This window comes from Arachis hypogaea, chromosome 6 (genome assembly GCF_003086295.3).
Source record: "Arachis hypogaea cultivar Tifrunner chromosome 6, arahy.Tifrunner.gnm2.J5K5, whole genome shotgun sequence".
NCBI classification, from domain to species: domain Eukaryota; kingdom Viridiplantae; phylum Streptophyta; class Magnoliopsida; order Fabales; family Fabaceae; genus Arachis; species Arachis hypogaea.
In genome coordinates this window covers 105,145,711-105,159,423 of record NC_092041.1, presented here as the reverse complement: position 1 = coordinate 105,159,423, position 13,713 = coordinate 105,145,711, and the positions used below count along the sequence as shown (strand labels likewise).

The 13,713-nt window shown below is 32.8% G+C and overlaps 1 protein-coding gene across 1 annotated transcript; it reads right to left on the bottom strand.

The window, feature by feature from the left end:
• Nucleotides 1-5,521: 5,521 nt before the first annotated feature.
• Nucleotides 5,522-10,637, bottom strand: LOC112697310 (monodehydroascorbate reductase 4, peroxisomal). The gene is made up of 7 exons (XM_025750434.3): nucleotides 10,067-10,637; nucleotides 9,207-9,258; nucleotides 8,653-8,733; nucleotides 7,819-7,937; nucleotides 7,351-7,570; nucleotides 7,074-7,192; nucleotides 5,522-6,486 (listed from the first exon to the last, which is right to left on the bottom strand). Exons 1-7 carry the CDS (start codon nucleotides 10,184-10,186, stop codon nucleotides 5,755-5,757), a joined length of 1,443 nt encoding a protein of 480 aa, XP_025606219.1. The 5' UTR covers nucleotides 10,187-10,637; the 3' UTR covers nucleotides 5,522-5,754.
• Nucleotides 10,638-13,713: the final 3,076 nt, after the last annotated feature.

Sequence of the window (13,713 nt, the reverse complement as noted above, 5' to 3'; positions counted from 1 at the left end):
TTATTAGTTTTTAAGCAAAATTCACATTTCTGGAGTTTACTATGAGTTTGTGTGTTTTTATGTGATTTTAGGTATTTTCTGGCTGAAATTGAGGGACCTGAGCAAAAATCTGATTCAGAGGCTGACAAAGGACTGTTGATGCTATTGGATTCTGACCTCCCTGCACTCGAAATAAAATTTTTAGAGCTACAGAAGTCCAAAAGGTGCGCTCTCAATTGCGTTGAAAAGTAGACATCCAGAGCTTTCCACCAATATATAATAGTTCATACTTTTCTCGAGTTTAGACAACACAAACTGGCATTTAACGCTAGCTTTCTGCCCTATTCTGGCGTTAAACGCTAGAAACAAGTTGCAAAGTAGAGTTAAACGCCAAAAATAAGTTACAAACTGGCGTTCAACTCCAAGGAAGACCTATACACATGAAAGCTTCAATACTCAGCCCAAGCACATACCAAGTGGGCCCGGAAGTGGATTTCTGCATCATTTACTCATTTATGTACCCCTAGTAACTAGTCTAGTATAAATAGGACTTTTTACTATTGTATTTTCATCAAAGTATCTATCTTTGATCAGTTTATGCGATCTTAGACATTGGGGGCTGGCCTCACGGCCATGCCTAGACCTTTATCACTTATGTATTTTCAACGGTGGAGTTTCTACACACCATAGATTAAGGTGTGGAGCTCTGCTGTTCCTCGAGTATTAATGCAATTACTACTGGTTTCTATTCAATTCATGCTTATTTTTATTCTAAGATATTCATTCGCACTTCAACCTGATGAATGTGATGATCCGTGACACTCATCACTATTCTCACTTATGAACGCGTGCCTGACAAACACTTCCGTTCTACCTGCGAAAGCTAGAGTGTGTATCTCTTGGATTCCTGGTCCACGACGCATGGTTGCCTCTCCTGACAACAGATCCTTCCATTCCGTGAGATCAAAGTCTTCGTGGTATAAGCTAGAATCTATTGGCAGCATTCTTGAGATCCGAAAAGTCTAAACCTTGTTTGTGGTATTCCGAGTAGGACGAGCTTCAAACTCGTGACTGTAGGGCGTGGTGACAGACGCAAAAGGATAGTAAATCCTATTCCTACATGATCGAGAACCAACAGCTAATTAGCCATGCGGGAAACCGTAGAGGACCTTTTTCACTGAGAGGATGGAAAGTAGCCATTGACAACGGTGACGCCCTACATACATCTTGCCATGGAAAGGAGTATGAAGGATTGGATGAAGGCAGTAGGAAAGCAGAGATTCAAGAGGGATAAAGCATCTCCATATTCTTATCTGAAATTCCCACCAATGATTTACATAAGTATCTCTATCTTTATTTTATGTTTATTTATCTTTTAATTATTAAAACTCCATAGCCATTTGAATCCGCCTAACTGAGATTTACAAGGTGACCATAGCTTGCTTCAAGCCGACAATCTCCGTGGGATTGACCCTTACTCACGTAAGGTTTATTACTTGGACGACCCAGTGCACTTGCTGGTTAGTTGTGAGAAGTTGTGAAAAAAAGTTGAGATTACAATTGTGCGTACCAAGTTGTTGGCGCCATTGAGATCACAATTTCGTGCACCACATGCCCATGAAGAAACAAAGATGGCGTGCCACATTAAGAATGGGCGTGCCACGCTTGAAAAAAAATCCAAACCCCTGGGAACAACCAAGCAGTGGGCACGCCACACCCTAGGCTCAGCCTAATAAGGGCGTGCCACGTTGCTGGTAAGCGTGCCACACCTAGCCCAAAACATTAGGCCCAGTTACACACTAGTCAACCTGCGTGCCACACCAGCTATGACTTCTCCAAAGTCCAACCTCAAGGAATTGATATTCATTTGAAGATTGAAGAAGATTCTGTTTTGATTAGATTTGGATTCAATTTAATTCTGTTTTGATTCTGTTATTTGAATTAGGAGCTTTCTCATTTATTCTAATTAAGATAAGATTTAGTTTTTGAATTTGAATTAGAGAAAACCTAGGTATAAATAAGTGAATTACATTCACAGCCAACACCTGGTTCCTTTGTATCAGTTTCATTGTTAATTTTGCATCCACCATGAGCAACTAATTCCTCTACAAAGGGTTAAGAACTTTGTTTATGTTTCCATGAATTATTAACCAACGTTTTTTCTTCTATTTTAAAGTATTGCATTGATCTGTTTTATGATTGAGTGTTTCATTCTTCATCGCTAAAGGATTAGTAGTGTCAACAGGCATACTAATTCCGTTTTGAATTTGTTAGTTGCTTTGATATAACTAATATTCGAATTATGATTGAAAACTCTGTCACATGACTTTTTGAATCTACTAAACATAGTGGTTTTTAAAGTGTGTGACACCATACATTATTTGCCAATTACCCTAGTTTTGAATACGTGACATATAGTTTGGATTAAGATCATTTTTAAAAATTGTGTTTTCTTATAAGATTTAATGTGAAGAACTTATCGATACAATGTAAATCCCGTCAAAGGACAAGAATTGTGGAAAAAAATTGGGTCACCTGCACCTGTTCCAACACAATAAAACTCAAACTAGGAAGACCAACAACAAAGAGAAGAAAGGACAAGGATGAAGGACCCACTAGCACAAGAACAAAGATAAAAAGGAAGTATAATCCAATTAAGTACATGTACTGTGGAGAGGTGGGTCACAACAAGAGAACTTGAAAAAAGAGAAAACAAGAGGATACTTAAGAAAAGGCAAGGCTAGTGCAATTACAGCTTACAATTGTGCCACCACCAGGTGGTGCTCCTACCCCTGGTGTAGATGGTGCTCCTGTCCCTGGTGTAGATGGTGTAGCTAACACTCATCCTATTTAGACACTCCTTCTGATCCCACCAGCCAACACAGAAGAATAGACTAAAATTTCTATTAGTCGAGATGCTCAACTTCCACTAACACAACAATCACATAACTCAACCAATGATTGTCAAGTTGTCTTGTTGTATTCAATTTCAATATGAATATGTTGAATCTATTAAATATAACCCTACGTTGTTGAATATGAATCTATTTTGTTTGTTTTAATGATGAATATTGTTTGATGCAGGCTAAAGTTAGCTATAGGCCTCTAAAACTCTATGTCATCAAGGCCAAAGCAAGAGGAAATACCTCTTCAAATCCTGTTGCTCAGACATCAGTTGCTGTATCTGTTGAAATCATCAAGAGTAGTAGCTCTACAATGGCCAAAAAGGTTGCTAGCTTGATGACATTTGTTCCAATTCCGAGGTTCAAACCTCCTAGAAAAAAAAAAACAAAGCATGACTTGAAGATTTGAAGACATAATGTATAGAGCTTCGTATTTGCAATTTTGTAAGGTCCAAAAGTTGCCATTTATAAACAATGTAGTAGCCGTAGTTTATTTGATAGCCCTATTTTTTGTATAACTTTTTAGGTAATGGTAACCTTCATAGAAGTACATACTAATGTTAGTCTTTTGGAGCATACTACTTTGAAGGAGCTGATACTACTTTATGTTATTATTATCTTAAAACAGTGTTGTTATTTCTATTTGAAACAATGGTAACTAGCATACTATTGATTATGTTATGTGTTATTTTTGTGATCTGCTGAAATTATGTTATGGTAAAAAAAATGGTGGACATTGAAGCTTTTGTATTACTAAATTAAGATGAACATGGCATATCAATATGTTTTTTGAAAGTTTCTTCATATACCATAAGACCCTACATTTGACAAAGTTCACAACATCCACAATTTGACCATAGTGCTTCACTTGGAACTAAATAACATACACATAATCATAATAACCACAATGACAACTATTAATTCAAAATCCAGTTGCATCTTAGGTGCTCTAACTTCATCTTTCAAACTCATCATTCTCCATGATAAGTTATGTTTTCAGTCAACAAGATCACTCTCCACTTCTACATCAATTTCATCATTTTCGTTTGCACCATTTAATCCTTCATACTCATTATTCTCAACCCGCTTAAAGTAATTACAGTGGCTGTCCTTCTGCAAAAAATTAGGTTACAAAAATTTCAAAAACCCCACAGATAATCAAGAGGTTGAAGAAGACTATATTTATAACTCACCCAATATCTTGGACAAACATAGAAAAATTTATCTAGATTCTCCACTGTCCCAGATTTCTTGATCACTGTCTTCAACCCACAAAAACATATTTGGTCCATGTTCTTCCTCCTTATTCGCAGCGAAGAGCTAGAACCATTCCTGCCGTGTGATTGCGACAGTGACCGACTGCGCCCTCCAGTTACACTACCCATGATCCAGTTCAACAATAATTTTGGCCTCTGCAAAATCAATTTGTTACTGCAACAATAATGACATTTAAGGAGAAAAAGGGATTAGGTTGACATACTTCTTTGAACATATTTTGTCATTAACTATTGTATAGTAATTTGTACTGCTAATATGTCACACTAATAGTTACATAAGTAAAATTTAACATCGTTAGTAATAGAATGGATGGAGAGCAGACGGAAAGACTAATGTGATTAATCTTATATCTTTTGATTACGATTTTAATTAATTTAATCTTTTAGAAACTATTTTAAAAATCGCATAATCTTTTAAGAATTAATTTGACTATTTACTCTATTTAATTATTGAACGAGGATAAACACATGGTCAGTCATTTGAATGAGCAAGTTAATTCTTCATACATTATAATACACAACTTTAGAATTAAATGTCAATACATTTGCTAGATAGGAAAATAAAATTCATATACATGTTAATCTTTTTTCAAGTTTCTTATTTCCACAATGTAGATTGGAATTATAGTTGCATAGTTAAATAGAAACTTTATTCATAAAATGTAGTAGCGTATAGGAATGTATTATTTATGATATAACATTTTTTTTTATAATATCCTACTGTTCAACAAATCAAAAATTAATTCGTTACAGATTTAAGATTTGTTATTGACTAATAAATTATTACATATATAATAAAAATTTAAATTTATGATATTTATTTAAGCGACGAGTGAGCTGACTATGAGAGACGTGATAATTTTTATACTAGATGTGATATATGTTTAGAGTGAGATGTTTTCTTGTTATTATATAAATTTTTTATTAAATTAGTAACATATTTTATAATTTTGATGTTTCAGGTTAAGTAATAAATATACCCTTCTAAAGTCTGGAACATTTTTTATTTGCAATAAATGATTTTTCAGAAGGTGTCGATAGAATCCTAAAAGAAATATTCGTTAATCCATGATCAATATCGTTTATGGTTAAAACTAATACGTTATCTAATTAATTATGAGTTTCAATTTCTTTTTTGATTAATAAAAATATCCTTAGCAAATATTTTCACAGTTTGTTTTTCACAAATCTAAAAATTCCATCTCTAATTATAAAATATGAATATTTTTTAATCATATTCACAAATAATAAATTAAAAAATTTATAAGATTATATTTTTCATTTGTTGATCATCAAAAATTCAGTCTAGAAATATAGGATCAACACCAACTCCTAAGTAATAGATCATAGAAAACACATGGATTTGATCTCTTACAAGAATATCTTCCGAAGAAGGATGGCCATTTATATTTTGCTTTCTTGGTTGTTTTGGTACAACAATAACACCGTATGCACAATGGAACTGAACAACTCTAGTCCAGTAATTCGGATACAATTACGTATGTCAAAATATCCTAAGCCTATCAATGTTACAGCTTACGAATCTGTATATAATATGTTGACACCCTTGAACTAATAATCTTCTCCAGAAAGGTTCACCATCTGCGGCGCTTTTTCCCATAGTAATATGCAAATGCAGCCACTGATGCAGCAAGAATAACCCCAGCCGTAGCGTGCCAAGCATATAACGGTTTCTCCAAAACTAGGTCTGTGGAGGAGGTAACCTGAATCTGTGGTGGTGAAGACAACTGTTTTTGACTAACAGTAACCGCAAATGTTAAACCCTGCCTCTCCAACTCGGTTAAGTCTTCAATAGCTGGCCTAAACCTAGTGGCCTTAGCTACAGCTTCGTACTCTTCTTTAGTCCCACCTTCAAGGAATGCCCCAACAAGGTGGCCCTTGTTTACCCAGTATGCTCCGAATGTACTACCGGAAAAATCTCCGAAGTAGACGACTTCTCCAACATTGTCCCCATAAAATTGCCAAGACAATGTGAAGACTCTTGAGTAGAAAAACGGAAGGTAATCGAATTCCCCTGTTTTACCAGGTTCCATAATAGCAGCAACAACATATCTTGCGGATTGCCGTGCTGAATCCACATGCTCGAGTCTACGAGTCTCCCCAAATGCTTTGACTGGAAATGCCGCGACATCTCCAATTGCGTAGACCGAGCTGTTGCTTGACTGCAGCTTTCCGTTTACTTTGATTCCACCTTTCTCTAAAGTAAGTTGACCTTCAAACAGACTGGTATTTGGACGTATTCCAATTCCCACTACAACCATGTCAACAGATATCTTCCTTCCATCTCTAAGATTCACTGCTGTAACCTGTAAAAAGAGTTAGTTAGTTATGGTTCGACTTGAACAGATGCCCCATGCAAACATGCACAATTTTGGAGTGATTCTTCTAATAATTTTCTAGGATCTAGGATATGGTTATGGTTAATTTGTTTACATTCAAAATAATAAACAAGAAGCTTACCAGATATCAACATATGCAAATATTAAAAAATTGGAGAAAGTTTACCAGCAAAAAACACCAATTTTACTCAGCTTCAATTAGAGGAAGTTTTGACACAACCAAACCTCACATATATCTTTTTTCTTTACAGTTTCAGTCTTCCATGTCACTGAAAACCTTCTGGTATCACAAACAAAAACTACAGATGTGCGACTTAGATCAAACAGCACAACTCGTTCTATCAAAAGCCAAATCTTTGTGAAGTCCATTTAGGTTGAAGAGTTTCTTTTTGTGTTCTAATAATCTTTCCTTTGGTCTTCCTGTATCTATATAAATTGAATATTGTGATATCCGCCAACTTATCAACTCTTCTTACTGGGCATCTTCTGAAAACTTTGTTAAATGATAAAACCATTTTATGCATGGTGAATTTCACAGATATATTTTTAAGTACCTTTCCATCAGAATCAAAATCAAATGATGACAGAACAGTTCCCTTAACGAAATTTACTCCTCTTGATTTATAATATTCTTCATAGTAGCTTGCAATCTTTGGTGTAAATAAACGAGCCACTGTAAACAAAACAGGTTTAAAAAGAATATCAGTTTTTGAAGTTATGTTTTCATTCACAAGGGCGAAAAACATGCATCCTCTTTATTCAGTGTAACACATGCAAATTAACATAACTCTTTTAACATATTTTTTAGTTAACAGACATTCAAGTACTTACTGCAATGTGCTTCAGGGAAGACCATGGTTACGTTAATTTTATTGATCACTAAAGATGCTGCACACTCCATGCCTATGTATCCACCACCAATGACAACAGCATTCCCACCAGGAGAAGATTGCACAGCATTGACAAGCCTATTTGCATCTGCTATATTACGTAAATAGCAGACATTTTGCGCATCAGATCCACTCACACCGAATTCTTCCAGCTTCAAAGCCTAAATTCAAATTGCAAATATGTTAAAAAAAATTATTTCCGTAAAGAGAAAAGATTCTATTTGCTTCAACAGATTGGAGAATTTATCTTCAATTTTTTCTAACATTGGCATTTAGCAAGTTCACGGAGAGGACAAGTCGAAATGGTGGATAAGAAAATATGGTGGACAAATTCAAGATTAGAATGCATACTCCAAGAAAAAAAATATTTTAAGTAGGAAAATTCCCAATGGAAAATCTGTTTTAATACCCGAGCACCAGTTGCAACAATAAGAATCTTGTAACTTATGGTCTCCCCAGTTGTTGTTAATAGTGTCTTCCGCTTCACATCAGCAGACTTAACACCGGTTCCAAGTACTAATTCAATTCCTGAAAAAGGAAAGAATTAGATATTCAGGAAAGGAAACTTCTTTAAACAAAAATATAGCATAGCATGATGACTGTTCTTTTCAGTAACAACAATCATTTACTGAGGAAAATACTAAGATAATTAAGACAGAAAATAACAACTATCATTTACTGAGTCAAAGATTTAGATAATTATTTAAGAGAATACAAATTTATCCCATATATTCTCATTAACTAGGTTTATATTGTAGGTGCAACAGCCTGAACAAACTCTCACCAACAAAACAGGAAAATGAACTGATACCACATGAGCCACACATAATGTTCAGAAAAGTGAAATTTAGCTTCCAAGAATATAACAACTGTCTCACATAGGATCACTACAGGTGTCAACCACCCTAAAGGTTGCATGAGAAGATGATCAACCAAGGCAAAAAAAAAAAATTATAGCTTTCGTTTAATGCATCCTTAGCTAAGAAATACAGTTGTTCACCTTAAAATGTCAAAATTTCAAGTTAATAATTTCTTAATCAATGGAAATGATGATTCAGGTTGATTTCACTGAATCAAGATGGCATCAACTACCAGACTGGATCAATGTTAAACAAGACAAAACAAATGCCAGACAAGGAAAGCATTCAATACATACTATTTCAAAGGAGAAATAGGAAGTAGATTGCAAAATTACTACATGAGGGCAAAATAATCCATGTCGTGACATGAAATATATAATTACCATTTTCTTTATACCATTTTGGAGTTAGCCGTTCTTCGTTTGCACCAACACAAGTATGAAAGGATGGAAGCCGAGCAGGAGCTGTAAGTTAAAACACTATTTCAGCAGCCGATCATTGCAAAAAGCCAAAAAGTTAACAGACAAAGTAAAGGAAAATACAAGACAAAGAAGGGCAATGCAGAAATATGTAGCATCATCCATCTCAAAAATGAAGAATTCAAATTTCCTAAAGCATATATTGTCCTAACTTCAAATTCAATCAAGTTTACCTCCATAAATCCATTTTACATATTTTGGAAAATGCATTGATGGCACAAAACTAAAAGGTACAGTTATTGTTCCCTAAAAGTAAACAAAAACAGTCAAGAGACTCTGATGAAGCTTATATATTAGCCTCCTCATTACAGATAAAAAAATTTCATTTGTATTAAATCATATAAGTTTGCTGTGATATTTTTAACATAATTTTGTAGATTCAAAGGTTCAGCCATATATTGTCTTGATATTGCTCTTAAAGAAATTCACAAGGAGGTTTTTATCGTGAGACTATTTACCTTCCGGAAGCAAAAATCCTTTGCTTAGTGCAGGTCTCTCATAAGGAGCAACCTGAAATAATAGGCCTTTCAGAATATTTACATATTTAGAAATGAAGGCTCACATATACTCATTACTACTTCTAAGAAAAAATGCAAGCAAATATTAATCAACAATTTCCTTAGTGAATTCTGAATAAATATCAATCCAGAGGACCATTCACAAATAAACAAATAGCTATTAATACATCATTAAGAGAAATAATCCCAGCAGAAGAATATCACACTTGAGTAAACCACCAAACATTATTGGAAAGATTACAAAAAATGGATCCAAAAGAGCTGGATCCCCTGTGTACCCCGAAAAATTATGTAAGTTTGACAAAATTCTCCAACCTGAGTCATCCAAGGCAGCTGATAAGAAGTATGTATGATATCCCACCCATAAACATTTTGTCAAACTTCGATATTCTTTCAAGAACCATGAGGAATTTTCATTCTTTCCAGGTCTATTTTGTTAGCGCCAAATGTTTAAGGTACTGATGGTTTACTCCACCCACTTCAACGAAATTACTCATAGCCGGAGGAATTACATAATCAACATGTGAGAACCAAAACCAAAGAAATTAAAGACCACAACATTTAATGGTAAAGCAATAGCAGAATGCATTCCAAGTTTACGCAACACCAAAAATAAATAAATAAATAAATTAAATAAATAAAATATTCCATAACCGCAATAGATACAAACCTAACCAAATCCATCCAGTGTGAAAGGAAACTTATAAAAAGCAAAATCCATCGAAAACAATAATAATGATGATGATGACGATGATTATAATAACGAAACCATAAAAGAAGAGAAAGATTGTTAATCTCACGGGTTCGTCAGAAATAATGCAGAGTTCGCCATGAGAGACTCCTTTTTTGACGAATTCAAGAGCAGCATAGCCAGCAGCGACGCCTCCGCCAAGAATCACGTAAACGAAGGCTCTTCCCATGTTCGGTTCGGTTCCCCCACCGAGACTCTTGCTTCCTCTTCTTATTCTTCTTCACATATAATTATTTGAATAAATACAAATCTCTTTATCTGTATATCTATCTTGAATTCAAAGGTGCTGAATTTTTTTGGGAGCGCTTTCTTTCAAGACACTCCCAAGTCCCAACAAAACTTTTGGAAGATCTCTTTCTCTCTATTGTCTTAACACATTTGCGATATGGTGGGGGCCTCTGGATGAAGATGACAATGACGATGACAATGACAACGACGATGAGGGACAATGGGAACTGTATTTACTGTAATACCCTCATTGCCACTCTTCTGCTGCTTGGCGCAGCAGATGCCTTTGGATACGTAGAATCCTGGCCGTACATATCGTCTTTTGCGTGAATCAGGGGGGCATTTTTGGTTTAGGGAAGTTAGAGCAACTGACAAATTCTAATTGGAATCCCATTTCCATTGGGAAAAAATCAATATATTCTATTATTTATTTTGTTATGGACATATTCTATTATTTATTTATTATGTAATATTCATTAAATGAACCATATTTTGTAAAATAATTTATTACATTCTTTACTTTATAATTCTAAACAAAAATAATGCGAAATAGATAACAACCATAACTTCTCGGTCCATTATAACAAATAGTGAGAAATAATTATTGATAAGCATAGTAAATTTGTCATGGAAAAATAAGCTGAAAATCATTAGACAGATTATAAGATAGTTATAATTTTTCATTAAAAGTATGGTTATGGATGTAAGACTATATATAAATAGGTATAATTCTTTTTAGTATTTTTAAGACTCGTTTATCCTAAAAATTTTATGTAGATAATATTTTTAAAGTTAATTATGATGTTAGTTTGTTTACTTATTTAAAATTGACTGAATTTAGTTGTCTTATTAAAAATTTGGAGGAGGTTGGATTGTGAGTTGTTCATAGTTCTCTTTTCTAGTCTATATCCTCCAATATGAGTTTTTTGTAGTTTGCAAGGGCCATATTTTAACTTAGAATTTCGGATTGAAAGATATGGTGTTTAAAACGGATTATTTGAATATTTTTTATCTTTTGCATCATTTTTTTTAGTGGTGTAAATCTAAAGTTGTTGATTTAATTAACAATATTCAAAAGTTGTTATTAAGACCTTGGGCGACATTTGTTGATGAGAACAAGACATAAAGGATAGAGATACAAAATTTTGTGTTCTTGTATTCTGTTTGGTGATAAATTAGAACAAATTATGAAAATCTAATTTATTCTCATTTTTATTCATTTAAAATTTTGAGATGAAAAATATAATTATAAAAAATATAATTATGAAAAATTAACAAGAATAATGAAAGAAAAAAATAAAAAATAAGTTGTGTCCCTTGTTAGTGTCCTTGTGTCTTTCATGTCAGGATAGACACAAAATACACTAATTCAGTATCCCTGGATACATACATTGTCTTTGTCCATGTCTCTTCTGTCAAACACGATTTTGCGTCTCAGCGTCCTATCTCTATAAACAAACGCAGTCCTGGTGTGTGTAATTTGATTCGATATGTAGTGAAATAAATAAAGTTGTAGATTAAATGGTTAGATATGAAGTTAGAAGTAATCTTAATCATGTTATTTAGTTTGAGTCTTATGAAATTTTCTAATAAATTATTATGTCTAATCTAAAATAAAGTGTTTTATTTTGTATTTCTCTTTGTTATTTAGAAACACAAAAAATAATAAATTTATTATATTTATTCTACTAAATCTTGTTTTAACGGTCAATGCATTCAACTATCACAAATTAAAAAATTTATTCCAAAAAAAATTTTTTTGAGCAAAAGTATCTTCACCTGGTTAAGGTGATAATATCACATTATCCATACCATTATAAGTTGAAAGTTTATTAAAATTTTTTGTATAAGTATTTTTTTTTCATCTTTAACATTTATATTACTAATATAATGTCTCATTCATTTTAAAATAATTGTTGTTTTTACCTTTTTCTTCATATTTTAAAATGGAGGAATTACATGTTTGTATTATATTTTCAAGTATTTTCTTCTCCCAAATTATGTTAGGTTCTATATAATCTCAAAGTGAGATTGTTGTTCAACATTACTTTATTATTCTTTTTCATGTTGAGTGAACTTTTACTTATTTTTATAATAATTTGAATTTTAATGAGTTGTTATTCACTAAAAAATTATCTATTAAAAAGAGTCCATAATAAAATATCTGTCATTTATAGTTTAAGGAACAACATATAATGAATAAAAGAATTACTGATTTGTTTATGGAGGTTGGTGATAGAAGAAGAATTCGATTTTGAGAAAATATTTAGCTATTTTGTAATTCATTGAAAGATTACTCTTCTCAGTTTCAAATCAAAGAGAATCCGTCGTAGAAGATTGTGGATTTTAAAATGGGTTAAAATGGATTTTAAACTTCTAATGGAGACGAAAACTTTTTTAATGGGAGTTAAAACTTGTGAATCAATTACATAATAATTTAAGGTTAGTTAAGCTAGTAAATGACAAAGAGAATAGAGTTGTGTGGAAGTTTGATAGACAAAATGTATTTTCTACTAACTCATTTGTGCAGGTGTTGCAGGCAGAAATATTTCTAGAGGACGTAACAAGTTACCATCTTACTATGACTATTTAGAAAAGATTAGTACCACCAAAAGTGAAATTGTTTGGTTGGTTTATTTTGATAGACATGATGAATACAAAAAAAAAAGACTAAGTTGATTCATGATTGTTAATCAGAAAAATAATGCATGTAAATTACATAACAAGGATGTTGAATATATTCACCATTTTTTCTTGGCTATAAATTTATTTAACATGTGTAGTATGCATGGATATCGATCGATTTTTAAAACTCTTCTCAGTTTCAAACCGAAAAGAATTCGTCATAGAAAATTGTGGATTTTAAAATGGGTTAGAGTGGATTTGAAATTTCTAATGGAGCGAAACTTTTTCAATGGGAGTTAGAACTTGTGAATCAATTACATAATACTTTGAAGCTAGTTAAGCTAGTAAATGACAGAGAGGATAGAGCTGTGTGAAAGTTTGATAGACAAAGTGTATTTTTTACTAATTCATTTGTACATGTGTTGCAGACAGAAACACTTCAAGAGGACGTAACAAGTTACAATTTTACTAGGACTATTTAGAAAGGATTAGTACCACCAAGAATGGAATTATTTGGTTAGTTTATTTTGATAGGCAGGATGAATATAAAAAAAAGATTGAGTTGGTTCAGTGATTGTTAATCAAAAAAATAATGCATGTGTATTATGTAACAAGGATGTTGAATATATTCACCACTTATTTTTTTACTATAAATTTATTTAACATGTGTAGTATGCATGGATATCGGATTGTGGCAGGCAATAATCTTTTTCTAAAAAGTTGAAGGAACATTTTTAAAATTGGATAAAAATAACAAAAAAAAAGAAGAGCACAAAAAATAATTAATGTGTTTCTTTATCATCATATGGAACATTTAGATAAAAAAAATAAAAGAATATTCCA

Excerpts from the sequence above, each read along its gene's own strand:
- LOC112697310 (XM_025750434.3), bottom strand. The coding sequence starts at position 10,186 with ATGGGAAGAGCCTTCGTTTACGTGATTCTTGGCGGAGGCGTCGCTGCT. Across the intron at positions 7,938-8,652 it reads AAAATGGTATAAAGAAAATG|GAATTGAATTAGTACTTGGA; the intron begins GTAATTATATAT and ends TTCCTTTTTCAG. Across the intron at positions 6,487-7,073 it reads ATTTTGATTCTGATGGAAAG|GTTACAGCAGTGAATCTTAG; the intron begins GTACTTAAAAAT and ends CTCTTTTTACAG.